This window comes from Dermacentor andersoni, chromosome 3 (genome assembly GCF_023375885.2).
Source record: "Dermacentor andersoni chromosome 3, qqDerAnde1_hic_scaffold, whole genome shotgun sequence".
Classification (NCBI taxonomy): Eukaryota; Metazoa; Arthropoda; class Arachnida; order Ixodida; family Ixodidae; genus Dermacentor; species Dermacentor andersoni.
This window is the reverse complement of record NC_092816.1, coordinates 33,786,707-33,811,303: the sequence shown is the minus strand read 5'-3', so window position 1 is coordinate 33,811,303 and position 24,597 is coordinate 33,786,707. Positions and strand designations below refer to the sequence as shown.

Here is a 24,597-nt window from a genome sequence, read left to right as displayed (position 1 = left end):
ACCGAGCGACAGACAGACAGAGCAACCGACCGACGCTAAATCATGAAATTATATGCAAAGAAAGCTTCATTTTATTAATAGACGTATATGTAATAACTTTTGAACAGTCTACCAGCGCAACTAACAGTCAATGCGGCTGATTTTAACATCCATTTAAGCAGAGGTATGGCGTAGTACCATACAGATAGCGATGGTAATACGTTATTTGAGTTGAACTGCGTATAAGGCCTTTTCTGCTGCATCAAGGCAGCCTCGAATAATTTGCAAGTAATTTGCCCTGCGCTTTGCTTCTCTACATTGTCAGTTGGTCCCTCTTAGTTGTTACTAAAATCGATTTTTTCGGTTCTTGCTCAAATACATGTACGAATCAGTCATAACATATGGTGGCCACTTTACGTTTTCTCTACTCCCCACACACACTCCTCTTATTGACGGCTCTCACAGAGTGACAGAAACAAATCTAGGAGGTCATGCTTCTAGTTGAACTGCGGTCAGTCGAAAAGACCTGTTGCGCCTACCTTTTTGTGGACCATATTTTAGGCTATCGTATTGCGGCCAATACCAAACGGCCACTGTACGTTTCGTTCGCTCTGGCGACCTCAGGAAAAGGAGGTTTCAACCGGAGCAGATGACGAGACAAAGTAAATGAAGAAGAAAAAACGGAGTGTTGTATGTTTCTATCACATCCTTTATTTTGCGGAAATGGGAGACAGGATAAGGGGGGAAATTTGGGGATCTCAAATGTAAGGCACACACAGCACTATTAAAAATCGTGATCACATCCCTCTATGTACAAGAGGCACACACGCTGAACAGTCTCGATATTAAATAACATTTGTGCAGGACGAGACGAAGAAGGGGGGTAGAAACGAAAAGACGACAAAAAGAAAAAGAAAGAGCAAAGATGAGAAAAAACAAAAGTACGAAAAAAAAAGAACGAAACAATAAAAAAAGGCCTTTGGAAAGCAGCTTAAATAAGTTCGCTCATCTCTGCCTTGAGGCATGCTAGTCGACGCATGCGAACTCAAGACAAAGGAAAAGAGTGAACAATGCGAGAGGAACAGCTACTGCGGCAGCGTTGATTGAACATTTGGTCGAAGCGTCGGTTGCGAGAAATTTATCGGGGCGCATCATTGTGCAGAGTTGACAAGGCTTCCGCACGCCACAATGTTGCAGGAAAAACAGATACAAAAGTAAAGGCAACGCCAGAACATATCGGAATCACTTAAAGGCGTCAGTGACAGTTCTGTAGGGGGGGGGGGGGGGGGGAATCAAATCTGCTGCTAAAGGCGGGGCAAATGCCTGCAGATACTGCAACGCTAAGTCCACTTCTTCTTTGTGTTTTGCTACAGATCAATCGATCAATCAGTCGATCAACCAATCAATGTACATCGACGAGTCTTGCTCGGAGCATATTTATGAACAATTTTGTGCTAAGTGTGGACAACAGAAAAAAAAATTGCGCCTAGACAATGTTAAGCTTACAAAGTTGCATGCATTCACGCCACCTTGACACAACGGAAGCAGAATGTTTCTGAACTGCCGGGAAGACAGCAACACGAAAGCCCTTCGCGGAAAGAAAAATAACAAAGCAAAACCAAAAGTTTGGGCACGGAAGCTGTTCGGTTAAGTATATCGTACAGGAACAAAATAGGAAGAGGACAAGAGATAAATGTGGGCTACCCATTCATAAAAACGATAAAGTACACTGAAGGAACCTAAGGAAAAAAAAAAAAGGAGAAACGTGTGGCTGGGCTATACCACGACACTGAAATCCAATAAACGGTGGTTAGAGGGAACGGGCAAGTAGTATGCATAGATTATCTCACCACTGTAGGTCGCAACACGTGCCCTGCGCCTGCTGTTATATTTATGGTATGTACAAGCTCGAAGAAAAAAAAATAATAAAGGAAGGAAGTAAAGGAGAAATGGGCACAGAATTGGTTCCTGTATTGCGACAGGCTGTTAATCTCTCCCTAGAAAAATAATGCTGGGTTTTTCTCTCTTTCTCTCTCTCTCCTGCCTCGGCGGCTCGCGAAAAAAAAAAAAAAAATGACCCGGACAAGGAACGACGATATATAGTTTCGTCGTCCGGCTACTCGTCTTTAGAAGCCAAGGCCAGCCAGCCACGCTCTTTCTGTACATTCGGCGGGAAGACGTGTTTCATTAACGCGGACACGCGCAGTTATCTGCCCTGCAGCGGTTCAGGCTCACGCGTACGATCACCGGGTTGATTACACTTTACCCCACGCTCACTCCCACGGGGCGCTAAGAGGAGCGGTATAAAAAAAGAAAGAAAAAAAGCTGAGATAGCGGGCGAGAAGAGTAAACTACAAACTTAGGCGTCTCCATATTTAAAAAGAAATGAAAAGTCGAAACCCGCAAATGCTGCCATCGGGAAATTGCTGAACCGATTCAAATAAAGTTTGTTAGTGTTAAGAAGGGAAGGTTCAGAGCGATTTCGCATTGAAGCCCTCAATATTTGTTAACAATACAGGCCAAGAGTAAGAAAAGAAAGGTAAAAATAGTTAGAGCGCGACAGTCTCTAAATTTGCAGTAATGAAATGCACAACAATGTTGTTATCTGCTCCCGTTAGAGCATCTAAAGCGGGTAATACTGATGGATTGTACAGTGCTTTAATATGTAGGAATAATGTGGGAACGGCACTTTTGCAAAGTACGCGCAAATGAAGCGAGGATTTCGCATAAACTGAAAACTAGTACGCTAGGTTCGTCGACTTTAGAGGCATCAATAGGTATAGCAAATCGAAACGCAACATATATTTTATGCCTCAATTATGAAGGTATAAACATTTTTGTTTGGATCTTCCTTTCAGCACTTCCCAATATTTGGTAACATTGTGATATACTTGTGAACGTATATTAGGCCAGATTTCTTGCTTCAGGTGGTCTTATAAATGCAGTTTACAGAAATGCAATGCGCCAGATCTTCCAGAGTCCGAAAGTTGTGAACTTGTTGCGTAATTATATATGAAGCTTGACGTCAGACTTTGTAAAAAGATTCCAGCATCAGGTAAAACTGCGGGGGGCTGCCGCCAATCACTAGAATGTAGCGCTTTCTTTTAAAATGTCAAGAAATTCATTAAAATCGGCTGGGCGGTAGTTTAACGAGAGTCATTCCTGCATTACACGTGCATTTCAATAAGAACATTGGAGTTATCCACGAGTTTAGCCTTTCTCTTGAAAATAACGAAAAATAATAATAATCAGTTATGTACACGAAGGAGAGGGGGGGGAGGGTATATAATTTACCGCCACTTGCTGAAATGCTCTGATATACAGTCGAGTGTTGGTGTGCCTGCACTGGCACACTGCAACGCCTCGGAAACGCGATCACCGGAAGTTTTCATCAAATGAAGTAGCATTCGCTACCGTGTGCTAGAAGAGTACAATGAAACAGAACCGAGAAAGAAAAGCGCACAAACGATTCACGAGTGACGAAAACGGCTCTCACAACTGGATGCCATGAAAACGTAGTGAAGACTCTTTTGTAAAAAAAAAAAAAAAAAAAAAAAAGGAAGGACATTCAAATTACCGACAGCCTGTCCAAATGTCGCCTTTGTCTCTCCAGTTTAGGCCTACTGTTAGCTTCGTTATATAGTGTGAGGCACCTAACTTGTTCAAGAAATAACCGATGAGACTGAAAGAAAAATGAAGTCATGCGCTACAAATGAAGTTCACGTGATGACAGTGCGCCAGTTGCAGTGCGTGACGTTGACCTGCAACGGTACAGACAAGCTGATATTCGAAATTTGAGTTAAATACAGATATAACCGACGACGTAATACACGATGTTTATAAGCTTTGTGAGAGTACACAGCCTCGTTTACAGACGACAGTGCTGCTTTCGGACACAGAAACACAGGTGCGTAATGAAAGTGTGTTCCAACGCCTAGAGTATCTAATATGTTTTCCTTTGTTTGATGTACTGAACAGACTAAGCAAATGAACTGGACAACAAGTGCAGATACAATCATTTGTCATACGGTTTCCTGAACCACGCTCTATCATAAATGCGACCACAGCAGCTCCCTCTGAGAGGCTTCTTTCTCTTTTGCACTTTTGCCGTCCTTTCATCAACTACAGCAATTCACACTCTCAGTGCTCCGTTTCGCTGTGGCGTGATTTGTACACATATACATTGGTGCATACAGCTCCACTGACCACACGTTTTGCTTTCGCGTTGTGGACCTACAAGCTAAGCCATCAGCAAAGCACGCAGCTGCCTTTCACGTCATCGACAAGCCAGCAATCTAGCCTCCTTAACCTAAACTGCTACTCCAATATTAACTTTCCTTGACACGCGAGCGGACCAACACACGCGTGAAGTGTTAAAGCTCGGTATTTCTTTTCACAATTCTTATTGCCCGGATTCTTGTCACCTTGCATAGAGTCAATGTTACAAGTGCCCCTGGCGAGTCCCTTCCATAAATGTATACCTTCTTCATATCGAAAGTGAAAAAAAAAAAAGCGAAGGAAAAGAAAGGTTCAAGTTGTCCTGGCATGACACACGAAACACGCGTTCAAATATAAACTGTCAACTACAAGCAAGCAACACTTCTTTTTCGAAAGGGCGAAAATTTATAGTGCTTCGCTCCCATTAGCGCGACGCATGAATGTTCTTGTGCAAGTCGTGATATTCCGCATTCCATAAGAAAGCTTAGAATTACATCACTTAATTCAGTAAAAGGCGCCAGTAAATTGGAAAAGTGAACCGCTCAACCCCTCGTGGTGGGCATATAGACATAGCTAAAAAAAAAAAAAGAAGATGCTCGCACCGCGCTGGTTGCCCTACAGGTATGTGCAAGAATAATAAAGAATTTGCGTGCGCGCACTGATGAACAGCAGCGCTGATATTAAAGCACCGGGAAGCCTACAAAGCCGCTTTGTAGACCGTGCACACGTACGTACAGCTTGTCGTGCGAGAAGGGGAAAAATGGCAATGTACAAAATTACTGCCTCTGTTTTAGTGCATAATCTTATTTCAATTATACTGCATGACATATATGTATATATATACGTGCTGTGCAGTCTGTAAACAGCATACAGTGGCCTCACGACCAAACGGTACCGAGGGCCTAGACTTCCACCACGTTGCTTAGTGGAAGAAATATTAAAAAAAATAATAATAATGAAGGAGAGAGGCTCGACAATCCAAGCATTGCACACGTTGTTCACTACGTCACAGACACCGCAGCCCACGTTGTCCATTTGTTCTTGTTCGCTCACCGTACAGGTTGAACGCTTAAATACACACACTCAACCAAGACCTCGACTGTATTGTGACACATAACCGTGTGACGTAAGGTCTCGAAACAAAAAGAAAACGGATGCAAATGTGATGACACAACGCCATCCTACTCGATGACACCAAAACACGTTTCGATGCACAACACGCCAGCGAAACATTAAAAGGAAGAGCAAAGCAGGCCCAGGGAACAAGTGTTCACTATTAAGTCAGAATGCTTGGCATTCTCTACATTCTTAGGCTCCTACAGTTCATTGCGACAGAAAACAAACAAAAAAAGATTGCTCGTCCCCACGCGTGCACTGCGGGTGTCGTCCAACACCCACTCGTCAGAAAGGCGAGCGAGGAGGAAGAAGACGGACAGTCTTCTCAGCCACCACCACAAAAGTGCCGAGTACACGTGACCGGCTCGCGCAGCGCGTCACGGACGCCGCAACGCACACCGCTGCGCCCGCCAGCGCCCTCAGTCAATCAGTCCATGTGGCGGTACTTGTGCGAAGACATCTGCGACAGGCCCAGCACCGCGTATTGGCACTTGAGGCAGTGGTAGTGCGTCTGCTTCGCGTTGTAGTTGCAGCTGTCGACGCCGCAGTTCTGCGAGGGCGTGTACTTCTCGAAGCCCGCGGCGTTGATGCTGTCCAGCTTGGCGTGCTGCCGGCGGTGCGCGACCACCTTGTTGGTGTCCGTGCACACGAAGTCGCACTTGAGGCAGTGGAAGTGCGACGCCTTGTTGCTGCCGCCGCCGCCGCCCACGCCGCCCGGCCCGTTGGCCGCCGCCTGGCTCGCGGCGTGCGGGCAGTCGGCGCGGCCGCAGTGCACGTTGGCGCGGAACTGGCGGAAGTCGCCGCCCATGAGCGTGTCCAGTCGCTCGTGGCGCGCCGTGTGCTGCACGAAGCGCGTCTTGTCGCAGAAGCTGTAGCCGCAGTCCTTGCGCGTGCAGTGGAAGTGCGTCTGGTGCTCGCGGTAGCCGCAGTGCCGGTAGCCGCAGTCCTCGTTGAAGCGGAACCGCACGTAGCCCTCGGGCACCGGCTCGTCCTTGAGGATGCGTAGGCTGGGCATCTTCATGCGCTTCGCCTCGCTCACCATGGTGAGCGGCTCGTCGCCCTTGCAGTTGCCGAACAGGGGCCGCTTCTGGTCGGACGCCGCGGCGGCAGCAGCGGCCGCGGCTGCTGCGGCGGCGGCGGCGTTCATCTGGTTGGCCGAGTTGTAGAACATGTCGCCCGACGGGCACATGAGCGCCAAGTGCTGCAGGTCGATGTTGGGGTGGCCCGCCATGTCGCCCAGTCCCAGCAGCGCCGGGTTGAGAGGCGCCATGCCCGGTATCATGCCGGGAGACGAGACGGGCGGCCAGAACATGTGCTGCATGTTTTGCATGTTTTGCATGTTTTGCATGTTCTGCATGTTCTGGATGTTCTGTAGGCTCAGCTTGGGAGGCGTGCTGAAGAACGGGTGCTGTTGCTGCTGATCCTCGTTGTTGCTGTTCGCCGTGGTGCTCGTAGGGGGCTGGTAGCCCTGGGGCACAAGCTGAGGAGGGCCTCCCTGGGGCCTCGGGTCGGGCGACGACCTCTTCGAGGACGGGGAGTCCGTGCGCCCAGGCGTCTCTTGCTCTTCGTCGGCGTCCGACTCTCCCTGCGCCGTTGATGACACCGGCGAAGACTGCCCGGACAAAGGTGTGGTGCGGCCGTCGGGGTACACGGGCACGGGACTTGGAGCGCCCGAGTGCTTGCCCACGTGCAGCCGGAGCCGGGAGAAGCTCGAGAACGCCTGCGTTACACGGGAAACATCACAGAGGGTTGGCTTCTTGGCATTACCGGTTACACAGTGGCAAAGCCGCCATACGGCGGTGATTTCTCATGTAAATACATGTAAAAGACAGAAAACCTATCTTAGGGAGCCGATAGAACGACTTGCACAGAACTATTGCATCTAAAGTCAAGTACTATTGGTTCACGGTCACACAATCTTCACTTAAGCCTTGGAAATTTTACAGAAATAAACGTGAATCAACAAATATTAATTAATAATGGCAACCTTAAAGGTTCCCAACTTCGTAAATAACAACAAACGATTATATTCCTGTTCTGTGAAGGTTACGAGCACAGAATTTGAAGAGTGCCAAATCAATATATTATATTTGGTGTAAGTGGCGCTTGTTACCTCGGTTATGCGAATTCCGCAAACGTTTAAGACAACATATCAGTGTAGCTTAAAGCGAAATGGTGTAGGTTTAACTTGTTTACTTTAAATCACACATATGGTGCGGTATAAAATTTCAAAATACGATTTTGCATCACAGCAGTGAAGTTATTAAGTCTACATTTTACTCATCTTTGAAGAGAACTATGCAGTTTTCGTCTAATTATGCAAAATATTTCGGAGCCTAAATAAATATACTGATACCTTCGAGCATGGATGCTTGACTTCCTTTAAATTAGTTCGGTGGCTTTTCGATGCTGTTCAGCGGCTGCCTAACAAGCGCATTTCTTCTTTGTATATGTACCGGAGCAAAAAATTCGAGCTTTACAGCAATTAAATCTTCTTCATGCAAACTATCATTACAGGGAAAATTTCAATATTAGTCATTCACTTAATAGTGAGTATGATACTCGTCGTGTAAGCCATATATTCCTGCTGTCATTCCTCTACCTATCGAAATAGGCTAAACAAAGATTTCGGCTGAATGCCCCAAAGGTGTGGCTGAAGCGTTCGCTAATCATTCTGCGACTTTTCAGCAAATCAGCCACTCGAACTTCACCGAATAAAGGTTCTCAAACACAGAGAAACGCTCCTGCTTCCTACTACTCCGGTAAAGTTCGTGCGTATCAATACGTAACTTATCACTACGACGTCGAGAGGGAGAAGCGAAGGATATTAACAGAAATGGTCCTCACCTGATTGCATACGTTGCAGTGAAAGTGCTCCCGCTTCTTCTTCTTGCAGAAGGGCCTTCCGCAGCTCTGGCACTCGCTGAACATGACGTGCCTTTCCATGCCAGGGATTATGTTGGCCACCGGCATGCTGGCCGCCGCGGTCGGCTTCATCAGGAGCTTCATCAGTGGTTGCTGGTCCGTGTCGGGCAGCGAAGAGGCCGTGCTCGATGCCGGACTCGTGCGCAGCCTTTCCTTCTCCGCTTCTTCGTCCTCGTTGTGGCTCCCGTTGTCATTGCCTGTCTTGCCTACGCCGCTGTTATTGTTGTTGCCGCCGGCGCCGCCGCTATTCGTGAACGCAGAGAGCGGGTAGAAGGTTCCGGAGGACTTCACGACCGTCTTCTGGGAGCTGTCACTAGCGGCCGGACTAGCGGTTCGGTCATCGTCGCTGGAACAGGACTTCTTCTTCGGAGGCGAGGGCCCTTCGTCCTCTTCCTCTTGCAAGGGCGAACTGTTGGGCTGCTGCCGGAGCTGCTGCTGAGGACTGCTGTGCTTCTGTTCGTGCAGACTCATGGTCGAGTAGCGGACGAAAGAGTAGCTGCAGTTGGGTCGCGTGCAATGGAAGTGCCTGTTGACCTTGTTGCTATGGCAGCCGGGCAGCCGGCAGTCGACGCTTCGGTCGTAGAAGACGAATCCCTCGATGATGTCGATGTTGTCGTGGAAGTCTTTGGAATGCAGCACTAGGATGTCTTCCCGGTCGGTCACGTAGTGACACCGCGCCTGGACACAGTGGAAGTGCCGCTGACCAAGAAAAGCGCACAGGTTGTCCGGACATACGCTGTTCTCGGGGAAGATGAAGAAGCCCTCGTGAACCTGCGGGAGTGTTGAAGAATTCGTTGATATAACCTGCGCACCACTGCTGCGTTTATGAACCGAAGAAGTGAAAAAATGGAAAGCATGTGCTAAAGAACCATGCACGGTAATGCTCGAGAGCGGCAAAGATGTTGTTCTTAGGAGGAAGCTTTGGATAGGGCCCAACTCTGATGCCGTCTATTCAAGCACATATAAAACGTGGAAATTCGTTCCTGAGATAACCTCTGAACCAATTCGGACGAAATTTGTTTAACTTGAAAGACAGTGAAAGACAGTGATCGTGGAAGGCAAAGTTCTGATTTACAGTCTGAATTTTTTTACACAGTTTGGCGAATATTTGTTTGAAGAAAGAAATGGAAGCACGAAGCTTACAAATTCGTAGTTCTGCACTAAAGACAGACACCGTAGTTCGGTAAACTTTATCTGTTAGAGCATCTAAAGCAGACAAAGTTGGCATTTAATTTACGGCTTAAGTGTCAATGCTTACAAGGCAGTTGCAAAAGTACTGTTCACAAGCTAGTCACATATTTGACAGGCATGTGTAATACGCCAGTTTTGTCTGCTTTAATGTATTCATAGGTGCAGTTTGCAGAATTGCAATATCTTCGCAATTCTTCACTGAGTTGCAAATTTGATAGCTTGATTTTTGTAAACCTTACAATTTCCAACAATCTTTATAAGCAAATTGACGGCCTCAATAAAAATTCTCTTCCTACAGTCACTAGATTTTCACCTCTTTTTTTTTTCTTTAATTTAACAAAGCTCATCGATTTCAACGCTGTGGTCACCGAGAAAAACTATTTTTCTTTTCTCGTGTATTTAGACGTGTATTTCTCATTTATTTAGACAGGATTAAACGACGAAGCAGCGTAATCATTTCAGAGAACGTCACGAGACATTTCCATCGTACTCACGTCAGGATTGGTCGTGGGCTGCGACGGCGTGGGCGTGGTGCGAGGCGCTGTCGTCTCCGGTTCCGACTGCTCCTTCGGTTCGGCTTTGATTGCCATCAGAGCAGCCTGTTCAGCAGAGTGCTTCTCCTGCTGCTCCAGCAACTTCTCCTGGATATGCTGGTGCTGCTGGAGGAACTGCAGTGCCTGCTGGTTCTCGACTGTGAAGTCCATCCCACCGGAGCCCAGCGGCATGCGAGGCATGCTGGAAGGGCCGGGCATCCCTAGGAGACCACCGGTGCCGCCCGGTCCTTGGAACGGTGGGAAGAGGGTGGGCATGTTTTGACTAGATCCAGGCTTGGGAAGCTTGAAGCTCGCGTAGATCGCTTGCGACAGGTGAGGTGAAGCGGGGCCGAGCGGGAACTGAGAGCGGAAGAGATCAAAAAGGACCGTCGGCAAACTTCAACACGAAAACCACCATCATACTGAAAAACCTGGGTAGTGTCTTCAACTCAACGCTGCTTCTTGGGCAACGGCGAAAATGGCATTCGTGCCGTTCACACAGCATGTGTTAACAGCGGCAGATGTCAGGATGCGATCCTCAATAGTTATTCTACCAGGTAAGCTTACAAAATGAAAGAAATACCTTCCAGCTCTCTGAGAAAGATTGAACACGCTAACAGTGGGCATGATAGCCCTATGAAACTTCAGTTTTTATATTAGTTGTACGCTGCTTATATACATAAAAGAATTTGCATCTAGCTACAGTATGAGCTGCTCACCTCAATCATGCGGTTCTTTGGTGGCCGTCCCCGCTTGCGCCTGAAGACACCGTCTATGGGCACCGATGGGATGGCACTGAACTGGTCCCTGGACATGCTCAACTTGGTCGTGTACTCGTGCATTTTGTAGTGGTCCAGCCGCCGAAAGGGCTTGTCAGTACTGCTCACAATGTCCCTGCAACCATCCTGCAGAAAGCGTGAGATCGTCATGAGTTACACAAAATTACGCCCAACTGCAAACACCAAATTACCCTTTCTTAGCAGTTGAAGAAAGGTTTCGATCATTCTAAGATGGCAAGTGTACAATAGTTGATGTACTCACCCACTGGCAATGGTAGTGCTTTTCCTTTAATGTGAAGGGGCAATCAGGTGGGCATTCTCCATCGATGCTCTTTCCCACAGTGTGGTAGAAGCACTGCGTAATCTGATCCTGATGCTCATGATTCCTGTAATTAACAAGGGGCATAATTAATAATTGATGAAAAATAACACTGTTATGGGTTGGCCCTACGATTTGTCAAAACAGTTTAAAGCAAAAAAAAAAAGAATAGAAAGCTTGCTTAAATATAGATTCGGTGCACATTGCCATATTCCACACAACTGTGCCAGTAAATTCCACCAGCAATCAATTTTTCTATGGCATATATAAGCAAAATGCATGAGCTGAAGAGGCCGAAGTCTCACTTCGCATGTTCTTGAACTCCTCCAATGTCTTTTCCAGGAAAAACCATGGAACAGTTGTCGGTGGTGCAGTGATAATGCTCGCGGTAGATAAACTCGCATTCGGGTCGGCATAGATCCGTTGGCGAGTACCTGCGCAGAGAGAACAAATATGCATATAGTACGCATAGTAGCGGGCCTGTGGACATCACCAAACGAACAAGCATAAAATAACGGCGTGACTTATTGCATAGTGTGCATTTTGTCTGCGCGTATTTAGAATAACCCATAATCGCGCTAGTAAAGTTTCATCCCAATTTGCAGAAAACCTGAGCTCAAGTGGTAAAGCGATGTTATCGCCAATTACCAAGTTGTTTTGGTGCCGCACAAAAAAGTAAGACTTACTCGCACTAATTAAACTAAGCTTCACTGTCGACATCGCTTATGCGGTCAATTCATTCTATATGCGAAGACAACGTGCACAGATCGCCTATCTGCTGCCGCAAGCTTCTGATCTTGCGCCGAGATGAGCGAGTCATCGGCAAGAATAGCTGCAAGGCCCTGCGAACGATGCACGTGCACGACAGAGTAGCTCACCTGACCATGTACCGCTGCCAGGTCTCCTCCACTTTCGCCGCATCTCTGGCGGCGTCGAGCGCCCTCTGACCGTTGCTCGGCGGCGCGCAGCCGTCGTCCTCTTTCGCGCTGCTGCCGAAGCCCTGACTGGTCGCAAAGTTGAACGCCAGACCTGGGTGCATGGCGGCGCCCACGCCCGAAGCGTTGGGCAGGAACGCCGACAGGAACGCCGGGTCGAGCATGTTGTGCGCTTTGGGCTGCTGGCTCGCGTCGGACGCGCCGGGCTGCGGCGCCGAGCCGCTACCGCCGTTACTGCTGAGGCCCATGCTGCCGAGCTGCTTGCTGCCGTCGAACGACAGCGCCTGCTGCTGCTGTTGCTGTTGCTGCTGATGGTGGTGGTGGTGGTGGTTGCCGACGAGACCCTTAGAGTCCGCGGCGGGGCCCAGGCTTCCTACTCCTCCAGACGCTGTCGTCACGGGCGTAGCGGTGCCGATGTTGGCACCCTGCTGAAGTGGCGACGTTCCGGAGGGCACGCCGCCGGGGAACATGCTCTGCACGGGCGAGCTGCTCAAGCTCTGCTCGCACAGGGCCAGCTGCGAAAGAGATAGGAGTAATGCGTGAGAAATGTACCGTGCGATATGCCACGAATGACGCTTCCGGGCAATCTCGTGTCCCTTCACCCTATTCCCGCTCCTGCTGCGAGAATATGTTGATCTCGTGCTTTCCGTAGGATTTCTCAGAAAAGTGGAATTGATTACAAGAAAAAAATATTGTTTTTTTACTTCTTCGGAGCAAAACATATTTCTGTAGAGAAGGACAAGTGGCTGAACTATCTCGTTGAGTTTGGGCTTCAACCTTCCGCGAAAGATATTTAGCTCGGGGATGACTTTCGAAGTTCAAATGCGGCGCGAGGACCGTGACTGGCTATTTGCGAATTAATTTGCGAAGAACCGCAGGATCATTGACTTGGTACCACTGCACGCCGGCACCGCAGAATCGTGATCTGACCAGTACCACCCGAGGAAGGGCAAAGCCCAGTACACACGACCTGTCTAGCGGATCTGCAAGGCCGGTGAGGCTGTATTGAACATCGCCTCGCAAAGGTTCTTGCACGTCGACGCTGCTTAACTGTTCTGGCGATGTTTACGGCGTGGCACATAGGGCAACGCAAGTTCCAGTTTGAACCGCAAGGGTTCGTTGACCTACCTGTTCGGCGGTGATTCCGGGAGGTAAGTCGCCGGGCTGCCCGTAGCTCTTGAGCATACTCTGGGCCAGCTTGAACTTGCGGTAGGCCATCTCGGTGTCCTGGCGCTCGTGTTTGCGCTTGTGGGAGTACAGCTGCCCGCTGGAATGCAGCACGTAGCTGCACCCCGGCCGGATGCAGTGGATGTGGTTGCAGATGCGCGAGAACCGGCAGTTCTCGTACGAGCAGTGCTCGTGCTTCATGAACTTCTTGAAGCCGTCCTTGTTCAGCTGCTCGTCTTTGATGTGGTACGTCTTGTGCTTCTCTGCGGGACGAATGGAGAGAAAAAAAGAAAGACGGTGTTACGAAAGGGCCTGGAAGATGGCCCTTCTACACCCTAATATATAAGCCTCACAGATGGCTCCTTTTAAAGTAGAGAACTACATATCGTAAGCATTCACAATAGTGGATCCAGATTTCACCATTCACCATAGTCTAAATGTGGGCGACTCCGTTAGTGTTGGTGTTGAAAAACTGAGACGTAACAAAAAGAATAAACGAAGTCACGTCGGCACAGCTGCACCGACAATTGCGTTCACATGATTCTTTTTTCAAGGGCGAATGAAGCCCAAGTGAATGAAGTCGCAAAACACATGCGACAATCATTTTTCTTTTTTGCTGATAGCGTGCGTGTGGAGCAAGACAGGTTGGTGCGCTTACCGATATCAGCCTTGTTCTTGAAGGTGGTCTTGCAGCCTGGTCGACGGCAGTGGAAATGCGTGGTCCTCTGCCCGTAGAAGAGGCACGTCGGAGTGTTACAATCCTCGGTTGCGCGGAACCTCTGGAAGCCTTCCTGGATGATGGCCGAGTCCTTACGATGGTAGTTGGCGTGCATTTGAACGTCTGACGTGCTAATGTACACCTTGTCACAGTTATCCTGCAATGTGAAAGAAGAGACAGATGTGACATTCAATTCTCAAAATACTGATAGCTGCAGAGGTTTACCGTAAGTATCTAACGAAGATCTGTGGCCTAACTCACAGAGCTTTTCGTCCAAAAGAGTTGTTTGCAACTGGCCGGTCACCTTCGTTAATAAAATGAACAATATCACAATTTACTGGCAACTGCAGCGCTCATAACTGTTCTAAGATAATTTTTATGAGTACAGCTCGTTAAGTTTGAACTGGGACCAAAATGTTTTAAATGCACTATCCGAAACAAACATTTTGTTAATTCTTCCAACTGTTACACGGTTTCGGATTCGTGTGAACAAATTCAAAACAGGAAACACATGGGAAGTGAGTCGACTTCAATATTTGACACACAACGCAGTAGTTCTGACATTCCAGTCATTGCCTTATCTCAAGAAATAGAACAGGAGTGATTAGTTCACATAACGCAGGACAAAAAAGGAAGCATAAAAATCGCGGCAAAGCTCACCTTTAGACAATGGTAGTGCGTCTGCTTCCTGTTGTGGGCGCAGTTGGGGAACTTCTCCGAGCAGTCGTCCATGGGGCTGTAGCGCAGGAAGCCGTGCTGCAGGGACTCGTCTCGCTTCTTGTGCCACTTGAAGTGCCGGATCATCTCTTCCTTCTTCACAAAGACCTACGCATATAGAAGCAAGAAGGCATCTCCTGTGAGGTATAAGCTGTGTGCAGTCAACACTATCGGAAAACAGTTGAAGAAACAGTAAAAGCTGACATGTCTTCATGACAGAAAAAAAGAAAACGGCGCGATAAACAGCGATAGAAACCCCGCCGTTCTTTTTTTTTTCTCGGTGACGACGCGGTACCAAAAAGCTCATGTGCAGATATATTTTGCAGATGAGATGGGCGTCAGATCGTAGCGGCCACAGGAAATAACTCCGAAAATAAGTCGTAAGGTATAAGCCGCACGCAGCGCCAATAAAACATATTTTCGTGTGGTTTCACTTATATTATATTTTTGACCGCGAATTTTAGCGACCATATTTAACAATAGCGTACCCGTAGTTATGTTTAAAACGCTGCCTTAAGCTCTTCTTGACCACAGGGCTGCCAGCACATCACTCATCGTGCTTGTGGCAGCTGTCAACACGAAATAGCTGTAAAGAGAGAAACGTACACGTCCAAGAACACTTCGACAATGCTCCTACATGTATGACGTAGTTTGCCTGGCGAGAGGTACGACACCCTTCAGATTCGCTCGGCAAGAGTCAACAGCTGTCATTTCTAAATTCCGAACGGAGTGCTCAGTTAGTGATCTGTCTCAACGTATATATACGTTGAGACATATCCCTAATAAACGGTCCCGTACGGTATTCACGTCACCAACACTCTTTCTGAGCGTCTACACACTTTACGCACTGCAAAATTTTCTCGGAATCGGAATGTATGCTGCCCTACGCCACAGTATCGACGTCGAGCACAGACTCAAGGCTGCATTAGTAAAGGCAACGCAATAGTTAAGAAGCGACGTTCATCGAACTCGAAATCCGCACGGAGTTCAAGAACCCGTATGGCTTCTTGAAGTCTCCTCCACGGGGCAAGTTCCCGCGGCACTGAAGAATCTGCTTCTGCGAGCCGCCAATAAAGACAGGTAGCCGGCAAATTGCGACGTTGGCAACTTTGTCCCCTACTTAACTCCTACTTCAGGACCATCTCTGCTCACCGATATCGCCAGCGTGCTTAAAGGACAAAACAAACAAAGCGTTCCAAATTAAACGCCCCATACGTTTTTATGCGCTTCCTTGTGTGGCTAGGCGTTCGCCCATATATACAACAGAAAGGTGGCGAGGATGAGATGCATTAGCCAGGCATTTGCAAATGAAGAAAGCGCGGAAGCCACAAACCAGCATCCATTATCAACGGGAGGCGATGGGGTTGCTCAGTAAACGGATAAGAGAAGCCGGAGCATCGAGGCACCCGAAAGGTGCTAGCATGCTCGTGCCGTCGCCGCCAAGACCGCATTCTCGTCTCTGTACGCCCGCTATGGCGCCTCGAGGCGCCAGCGTTATCATAGGCCTACGCGCACACTGCCGATTTCTTTTGCTTCCGACGAGCGCTCCTTAAGACCTCTCGGCCATACGCATAGGACTATATTTCACGCCGCTTCTGGCGCGGTCGCTCCGTTCTCGGCGCCGGTAATATGCGCCCCTGGGTTACCACTAAAAGCTTGACCATTCGGTCGGGAACGAAGTAAAAAAAAGAAGACAAGCAAGAGCACGGAGCAACTGACAGCGAGAGAAAAAGTAGCACACCACTGTGGTAATCAAGTTCTGCGCATTCATTTCGAGCGCCTCCCTAACGAGGATCGTTTCTTCGCTTCTTTAGTTTTGTCTTCCTTCTTTTCTTTCTCTCCGTTTTCCTGGTCCTCTACCTATTGCTGTAGATGTGTTTCCTTTCTTTCCTTCTTTCTTTCTTTCTTTCTTTCTTTCTTTCTTTCTTTCTTTCTTTCTTTCCCTGGCCCTCTACTTCTGTGGTTCGTGTGCAGAGGTTAGGCCGGTACACACTTAACTTTTCGTTACTACGAGGCACCTGCTTCCAAAAGTGCGTTAGTTTCGGCACAAATAGAGCAAAAGAGAAACGAGTGCCAGGGGTCAAGACACGGCGGGCATCACGCGTTCTTGCTGCGCTTTTTCGGAGCGAACCGGGCGCTGTAAGCACGAACTTGGCGGGGAGCACCGAACGACGGGCGCTTAAAACTTTAGAGGCGTGCAATTAAAGTAAAATAAACAACAAAAAAGGAAAGGATAGGATAGAAAAACCGAAAACCCTCCCAAGGTCGAACGAAGGAACGTGTTTAATGGCGTCGTTTATATTTGGTTTAACACGGCCGACTTCGTGCCGTTCGGCTTCTCACCTATCTTGAGCAAACACATATGGGGGACCAAGTGATGAGGGTTCTTCAGCTCGCGGAAAATAAGAAAACAAAAACAAAAGGAAAACAGATACGATCACCCCCTTCGCAGCTCTTAAAGCGTAAAGTCACGAGGCTCTTCGCGGAGCGTTCTTCAGTATCATATAAGCTATATTCCGTGGAAGAACTGCACGAAATCAATAGTTCCATGTCTTGCACTGCCCTTGTCTCGAATACATCACGTTCTTTCACGCTCACGTTCTGAGGACTAGTTCCAAGAAGGCAGGAAAACAGAGCAATAAGCTCTGATGCAGTCTTTTAATTGGCGTCTAAATAAGCTCGCATAGAGTTGTGGCGAATGCAACAGCACAACTCTGGACGCTGCAGTAAGCAGCAGAACATCGCATGCTTCAATCTTGGTGAGCCCTGCGGGCGCTATGCACCCAAGTTCACACTTTTGTCTAATTGGTTGCTCATCAATGAAAGCAACTTTACACTATAACACAACGCACAATACAGGTGATAATAAACACGACACGGCCAATCCTGTTGTGCTTGTTCCTTACTTCGCCGTCCTTTTTCGATGTGTAAGTCACTTCATCAACGGGCACACGGGCGTCAAAGTGACCCGGGCAGTTCCGCGATCACTTCGCTCGTTAAGACAAAATGTTGCGCGCGACGACATATTTCCTTGACGCGTCTTTCCTAACTGGCGCAGAGGCTGCCAAATGCAATAAATAGTTGCGAAGTGTTTCGCTCATAAAACAGGTCCAGCGGACTTCCGCGTGATGGAAATGCTCTTAGGCGGCGCCTGCATAACGTAAGGCCTGCGCGAACGTTGTTCGGGTGGCGCGGTATTTCCCGCCAGTTTCGTGTTTCCCGTTTATGACCGCTGTTCTGTGTTTTTTCCAGTTTCGCATTCTTTTTCTGGCGCTTGCGCGAATAATGGTGACCAGCTAGCGCGGCCAGTTTCACGGCCTCCTCACCACTCGCTCTTTTTTTTTTTTTTTCTCCTTGTCTTTCTCTTCGCGCCAGCGACATCGTTGATACATCATGTGCGAGCAAGTATATAAGAACTTTGAAGTAGTATTTTGGGAATTTACTGAATTTTCCTTGGAAATAGCCAAGGCAGAAAATATAGTAATAATACATTTGCTCAGACAGAACGGTGAACACCCATCTAGCTCTAGTAAAACTAAAGTTTACAAGATCAATGCGGTTAATATAATTATGAGAGGAAAACCTATACAGATAGAACGCGGAATTCGCGGTACATGCATCCTGTCAGGAGCTTTCGTAATGATGAAAACTTGATATCGTGGGGGATTGCCACGTTCAAATCCCCGCTCACTATAATGTTAGTAACCTCATATATCGGCTAATTAATGCTTAATTAACCCCGTCACAGCGATTTTTCTTTCCAAGCTATTTGAGCTTTGTATTAATTTTAGATGGAGCCAGTGCACAATGGATGCAGATAGTGGGGAGAATATCTTGATGCGCGTATATTGGACCGTATCGGCTTGAGATAAATAATCCGAGTTAAATCGAAATGCAGATACGTAGGTCGGATATTACAGTATATATCGCAGTTTAATACCACATTCTCGATGCGTATTAAGATCGCAGTGCTATGATGAGATTAACCACAAGCTCTTAAATGAAAGGATATATGGAATAAGAAATTCGGGGGTGGACTCATTGACACTGGCCGGTTCCTTTCACCAAAGACTATCACGAAAGCTATAGCACTTGTTGCCACGAACAGCTCTAGCGAACGAACTTCCTTGCGAATAAGGGCCCAGATAAATGGATCCATTTGTAAATTATGGACTCTGCAATCGGTAAGGCATGTTTACGAGCTGCTCTCACGCGTTCGTGCGAGCACTCTGTTGAACAAAGCTTTTCGGCACAAGTCAACCGACTAACTGTCGTGCAGCGTTGCTGGTGACCTGGTAAAAGAACGCCGGAAAACAAACTGTGCAGTCACAGCCTTCGAAATCTAGGCTTGCTGTCATTCCATATGTACAACGTGTGGCTCATAACATTACGAAAATTGTGGCTAAGGCAGGAGTTGGGGTTGTGTGCAATGCCCCTAATAAACTGAGCGGGTTGTGCAAATTAGTCAACAGGGTGGATACTGTCGCGCAAGAAACTGCTGCAAGAACCATGTTCGCGGGTTCATTGACTGTACAGAGCAGGCCGTCTATAAAATCACGCTCGATCGTAGACCTTGCTATATCGGGCAAACAGGGAGGTGCATTAATGATCGCCTGCGCGAGCATGCCGCTTCACTAAAACGAAACCCGTACAGCCATCTGGCTGTCCACTGTAACACGTGTGGTTGCACCCCGATCTTCAAGAAGTGCGAAATCATTGGAAGTTATATAGTGAAAAGTGCGCGCGGGAAACCTTTGAGGCATTTTGCATAATCACAAGTGGCGACGCATGCGTCAGTTCTGAGTCCCTCCCACTATCGACAAAAGAACTGTATTATCTCCGTGGCTAACGCTTAACCTTCTTTTTCTTTCTTTTATGTCAGCTTCAATGATGTCTTTATACGCAGCTTCTGCAAATAAAGCATTTGAATGCTAGTGATGCAGCGCTTACGGTTCTGTGCTCTTTACTCGCTCGCCCTGTGTCGCGCTGTTCCTGTTTTATTCCAATGATGAACCAACCATCCCTTTGAGCACACTGCTACAGCAGGTAGCCTTTGCCAAATTCTCCTACCCGCCCCGAACTTCTGTGCTATCGTCACACCTGTACCCCACGTCACTTCCCTTCCTGCGGTCAACCCCTATCACCTCATGCACTGTAACCACATTCTTAATCTATGACACCGCAGCGAAGAACGAAATGGGCGATAAGCGGTATAGCTTACCCTGGAGTTGCAGTCGAGGCAGTGGAAGTGCTCCCGGTAGTTGAGGTCTTTGCAGTAATTGCTACCACACTGGGTCGCGCTGGAGTACCTGCAATGCGCGGACACGTTGCATGTCAGCGCTCCTCTTTTGATTAAAAGGAACGAGGGAGAGATTCTTTCTTCCGACTGCATGGGGTCGCGTCTCACCTGCGCACGTAGCGTGAGTAGTCGATGGGCGGAACCTTTGGCTGGTCCAGCTTCACCGACAGACAGTTGGCCAGGTTAGTGCTCATGAGACCTGCAGGAGGCAATAAAAAAAAAGCACGCACACATTTAGAGCACATGACGTGTGGCAGGACGTTTTGCAGGAGGACTCTATGTGATAGGAAGCGCCTGTCAGCACCACTAGAGTCTGTTATTTTTTTCTTTCTTTTTTTTTCAGGCGCTAGAGCGTAAAATCAACTTCTCAAATATTTGTTGTGCGCACTTTAACATCTTCTGCATGCTATTTATGCTCGATTTCACTTTTCTAACTTTGTAGAAACCTTATTCCCTTTTCAACGACTCGCTGTTGCCTAGAATGGCCGGTACTTAAATGACGATCAAAGAAATCAAGATTGACACAGTTTCCAGTGCTGGCATTCTTTCACGTGTCGCGTCGCTTACTAGTTACCTTGACTATGTTTTTTTAACGGAATGAAGGTCGTGTCGAATGAGAAATTCGTGTCGTCCCCGTTCACAGCAGTGTGGCTCGGCTTCAAGAGTGAGTTAAACAACCAGTGCCTCATAGTTGCCCTACAGGTTAGCGGGCAACCTTTCAAGCCTGAAGGACAGTAGGACTGATTTCACTGCAACGAGACGCTTTCTTGTCAAGCCACGTATTATGATTAAGCTCACTCAAGCTGTCGCTAGCGATAACGAGCTACTTTTACGCCAAAGGAAGCAAATAAACTGGCAACCTTCCTGCGGGTGGAGTACATAACCACTCCTGCGTTCCCGAACGATGGATTGAAGGCCGAAAACGGCACAAACTGCCCCAAGAACAAGGAGTGGCTCGAACGAGCGGTTTAAGGACGATACAGTGTTGCACGTATGCCAGGACCACGACAACGTCGGCATTGCGGCTCACGCGACGCCGGTATACACTGCGCGCTATAGAAACCGCGACGCCGGAGTAAGCGCGCGCCTCATTACGCCTGCTCGCGCGTGTGGCGCGCTAATTGGCGCAACGGCAGAAACCGCCGCGGCATGGGCGCAGAAGGTGGCCGCCGCCGACTTCGCGCAATCTCCAGCGCGTGAGCCCTTTGTACAAACGCACATGCGTGCGGCAGGCGACCGCGTGCCGCCACCGGGACGTTTCGGTTAGCGCTTGTGCTCTCCGCGGTGCGATCGGCCGATCCATCATGCCTGTCTTCTTGGCTCTCCTCGGGGCCTCACGCGCCCACTACCCCCCCCCCCCCCCCCCATCCCTATCCTTCTCTACAGCTCGTCCCACCCGCGGCTATTGTGTTGCGTATACAGAACTAAGGCACGTTCACGAATTTGAGCATACAAAGAAAGAAAGAAAACGAACGAAAACTAACAATAAATGTGAAGCGGTGGAAAACGCTTCGCAACACTATCTGCGCTGCTCGTTTCTTTCTTTCTTTTTTTTTTTCTCTGCTTTCGAACGGCCGAGGTGAGCGAGTGGGCAGGCAGGCGGACGCGGCCGCATTATCATACGAAAATTAAAGCGATCGAACCAAGCCACCGGTTGGTCACATGCTGAAACTTTGCTCCCGCTTCTTTTTCTCATGTGTGTGCATGCGTTGCTTAATATTTCTTTTTACCTGTTGTCAGACTCGAACGCATCTAATCTTGAACCTGGCATTCCACGCTCCAAGTTCTATTTCCTGTTCTATTTTTTTTTTCTGCCCACGGACAAGGAGGGGTCATGAAAACAATGCGAAAAAAAATAAATAATGGGAAAGCAACAGTCTGCTTGCTGCAAGTTTCGTCACGAAACTGACACTGGCGCCCAAGAAAAGGCCTTTGCTGGGAAAGGCAGTGGTAACATCGTGCGCCGAAGACCACCAAGAACTTAAAACAGGCCGTAAGAAACCGACCAAGTAATCGTTGAGACGCTGCTGGCACAGGGTCTCGTCGTTTTCTTTTTCTGTAGCTTGTCTGCCGCGCATGAAAGGTCATGCTTTAGATGCACTCATGCGAATTCATAGCCACAAAATACGATAAAAAAAATTACACTAAAAGAAGGATGCTTGCATGCATATATCTGTTAAAACGTCGGTCATTAGTGTAGAAAATGTCGCAAATTGGATAAAACGCATTTCGTGGAATGAAAAAGGAAATTAAAGAAGAAAATATGGAGAAACAACGACTCATCTATAGCATAGTAGACGGGGAAGCAACTATGCGCGGCTCGCACATGAAGTGCAAAACGTCGCTGAGCTCTTTCGAAACCACAGGCAGCAACACAACACCGGCGCACTTCTACGGCTATGTCACAGACAGCTTGACTGACACCCGTTTCGATGCGAAAGCGTCAACCGGCGGCGTCTGTAACAACGAAACGGCACCTAACTTCCCATTGGCTGCGACGCCACGTCACGAGTGCGCTCGTGACGCTAGCTTGCGCCGATTGGCTCCGGCCTCGACGGTGCAGAGCGGGCGAAAGGGAACACCTAGGGAGAGGGCTTCGCCGCGACGCCACGTCACCCCCATTCTCGCTCTCGGAAACCTATGGTATAGGTGGCGGTGATGTGACCCGCGCGTTCCCTGTGCGCGCAAGCTCTCACCTACCTTCTAACTGCGCCTCGGCAAGGTCAAATCAACATGCGCGAAGCGTCTCAACGCATTCGCTTTCCCGCAACAAGTTCATAACCCAAAGAACCGCTCAGCGGCCTTCAATTGGATATTAATGATTTCACATTCACAACTGAGAAAGTGCTTAGGTATCCGCGGATTCTTTTTTCGATGGTACAAACATTAAAAAAAATGAAAGAGGAAGAACGAGAAACGTCGAACAAGCGCCTGTTTGTAAACTACCAGTGTCTTTCGTTCTTAGTACTCTCTGAAGTTTTACCGTGAGCAACGCCATCAAGGCAGCTCACCCCGAATTCAGCCGCATTTAAAGGTGCGCCCTGAAGAGCGTGGGAGGATATCAAGATGTACTCCTGGCTAAAAGCGTACATTGCTGTGGTAGCTACAGCTAGCGTGTCGGCCGCTGAGAAGCTGAATTCGCCAAACAGTTCGTAAATGAGATAAGAACTTTTGATTCACTTGTGCCTGCGGACTGACCCATAATAGGGTGCTTAGGCACACAGTTTCGCGGCACGGTTGCGTAGGAACTGAGAGTGTGGTGCACAGCGCTACATTGATCAGAACGCCCTACGCGTGGCCGGCATGTGCTCAAAATATGCAACCCTCCACGTAAGCCTGGGACCGACTTTACTATGCTCTCACAAGGCGGTTGTCTAACGACAAGCAGTTCTTAAGGAAGACTGTTCAGGGAGTGCACAAATCATTGCGTTCATGCAGAAACTGTTCGTCACTGACAGGCTGTGATCGCTAATGCGGCAGGCGCGCGTTTTTTGCAAGTTCCTCAGACGTTCCAACCGCTTCTATAATACGAGCACCGTAACGTAAGCTGTAATGGTAATCACCTAATCACATTCAACGATACAGCGGGCGGCGTCTCGACCAATGCCGGAATGCCCTAACAGGTGCGAAAGGCTTTCGCGAGTTCGACCACAAGTCCGACGGCGCCAGTAGCCTCTAACAGCGCTGCGCACATCTATAGCACGCAGGGGCTAGCGGTATATATCATCTGGGTGGCGTCGGGTTGTTTCCGATGGCTATCGATTCCTGTCGCCCTCTCATCTCTCGCCCCGGCGCTGTCCGTCGGACCGAAATGAATCGGGACATTGCACAAGGCCTCGATCGCGGCGGTCGCTCAGCGTTCTTCCACGACTTCCATTCTTCTTTTCTCCGACCGGTTCCCTCGGTGGTCCGGCGGTCCAGCGCGCGGCGCTGGACACGCGTGCAGTCTGGAAGAGCCTCGAATGCGCGCGCAAGTTGAGAGAGGGGACGGAATTGGAAACGTTACTCGCGTTTCGGGAAAAACCGGCCCCTGACAATTAGGCGCATGCGTCCGGCCTTTTAGCGAGCCGCTGAGGCGTAAAAGGAGGCGATAGCGGGGCAGGGCCACGACAGAGGAGCAGCTCTCGTTTCTGTTTTCCCATGGAATATGTAATGACGGCCGAGTGAGGCCACGCGCGCGCGCGCGATGCATGCAGCAGGCTTCTATACATATACTATATACACACAGTCGCAACACCCCTCCCCCCACCCCTGCTTCCTCCATAGCGTAATCGCAGACTTCGTATGCATATCGCTGTTGCCGGAGACGCCAGTAAGGGGGGGGTGGCAGAATTTAATCGTATTATTTTCGATCCGCGACACAAACTTTTGCCGCTGCCAAAGAATGTGCGCTCGGATAAGACGGAACATGGCCTTCGAAGAAACAACTCGAGCATCGAAGAGTCCTCGCCGAGGCGATCGCCAACAGAAAACACCGATTGGGAGAAATCGTGATTCTTTCTCTCTGTTTTCCTATTTCCTTTTTTTAATTGTTTCTTTTCCTCTGTTGTTTTGGTTCGCTGGCGGCCTTAGCTCGCTCGAAGATGGAAAGTTTGGTAGAGAAAGAGAGATTCCGAAACGGGGACGGCGTCTGTGTGTGCGTGCGTAACTTGGCGACGGCGACTCACTCGACGGCGAGATGGATTGCCCACTTTGGTGAGC

The 24,597-nt window shown here is 48.6% G+C and overlaps 1 protein-coding gene across 1 annotated transcript; it reads right to left on the bottom strand.

Moving 5' to 3' along the window:
• Nucleotides 1-667: 667 nt before the first annotated feature.
• LOC126520839 (zinc finger protein castor homolog 1-like) lies at nt 668-21,072 on the bottom strand. The gene is made up of 12 exons (XM_050169623.3): nt 20,005-21,072; nt 19,819-19,906; nt 14,541-14,705; nt 13,821-14,037; nt 13,124-13,425; nt 11,939-12,510; nt 11,366-11,494; nt 11,004-11,127; nt 10,682-10,867; nt 9,924-10,322; nt 8,161-9,009; nt 668-7,033 (listed from the first exon to the last, which is right to left on the bottom strand). Exons 1-12 carry the CDS (start codon nt 20,139-20,141, stop codon nt 5,741-5,743), a joined length of 4,461 nt encoding a protein of 1,486 aa, XP_050025580.3. The 5' UTR covers nt 20,142-21,072; the 3' UTR covers nt 668-5,740.
• Nucleotides 21,073-24,597: the final 3,525 nt, after the last annotated feature.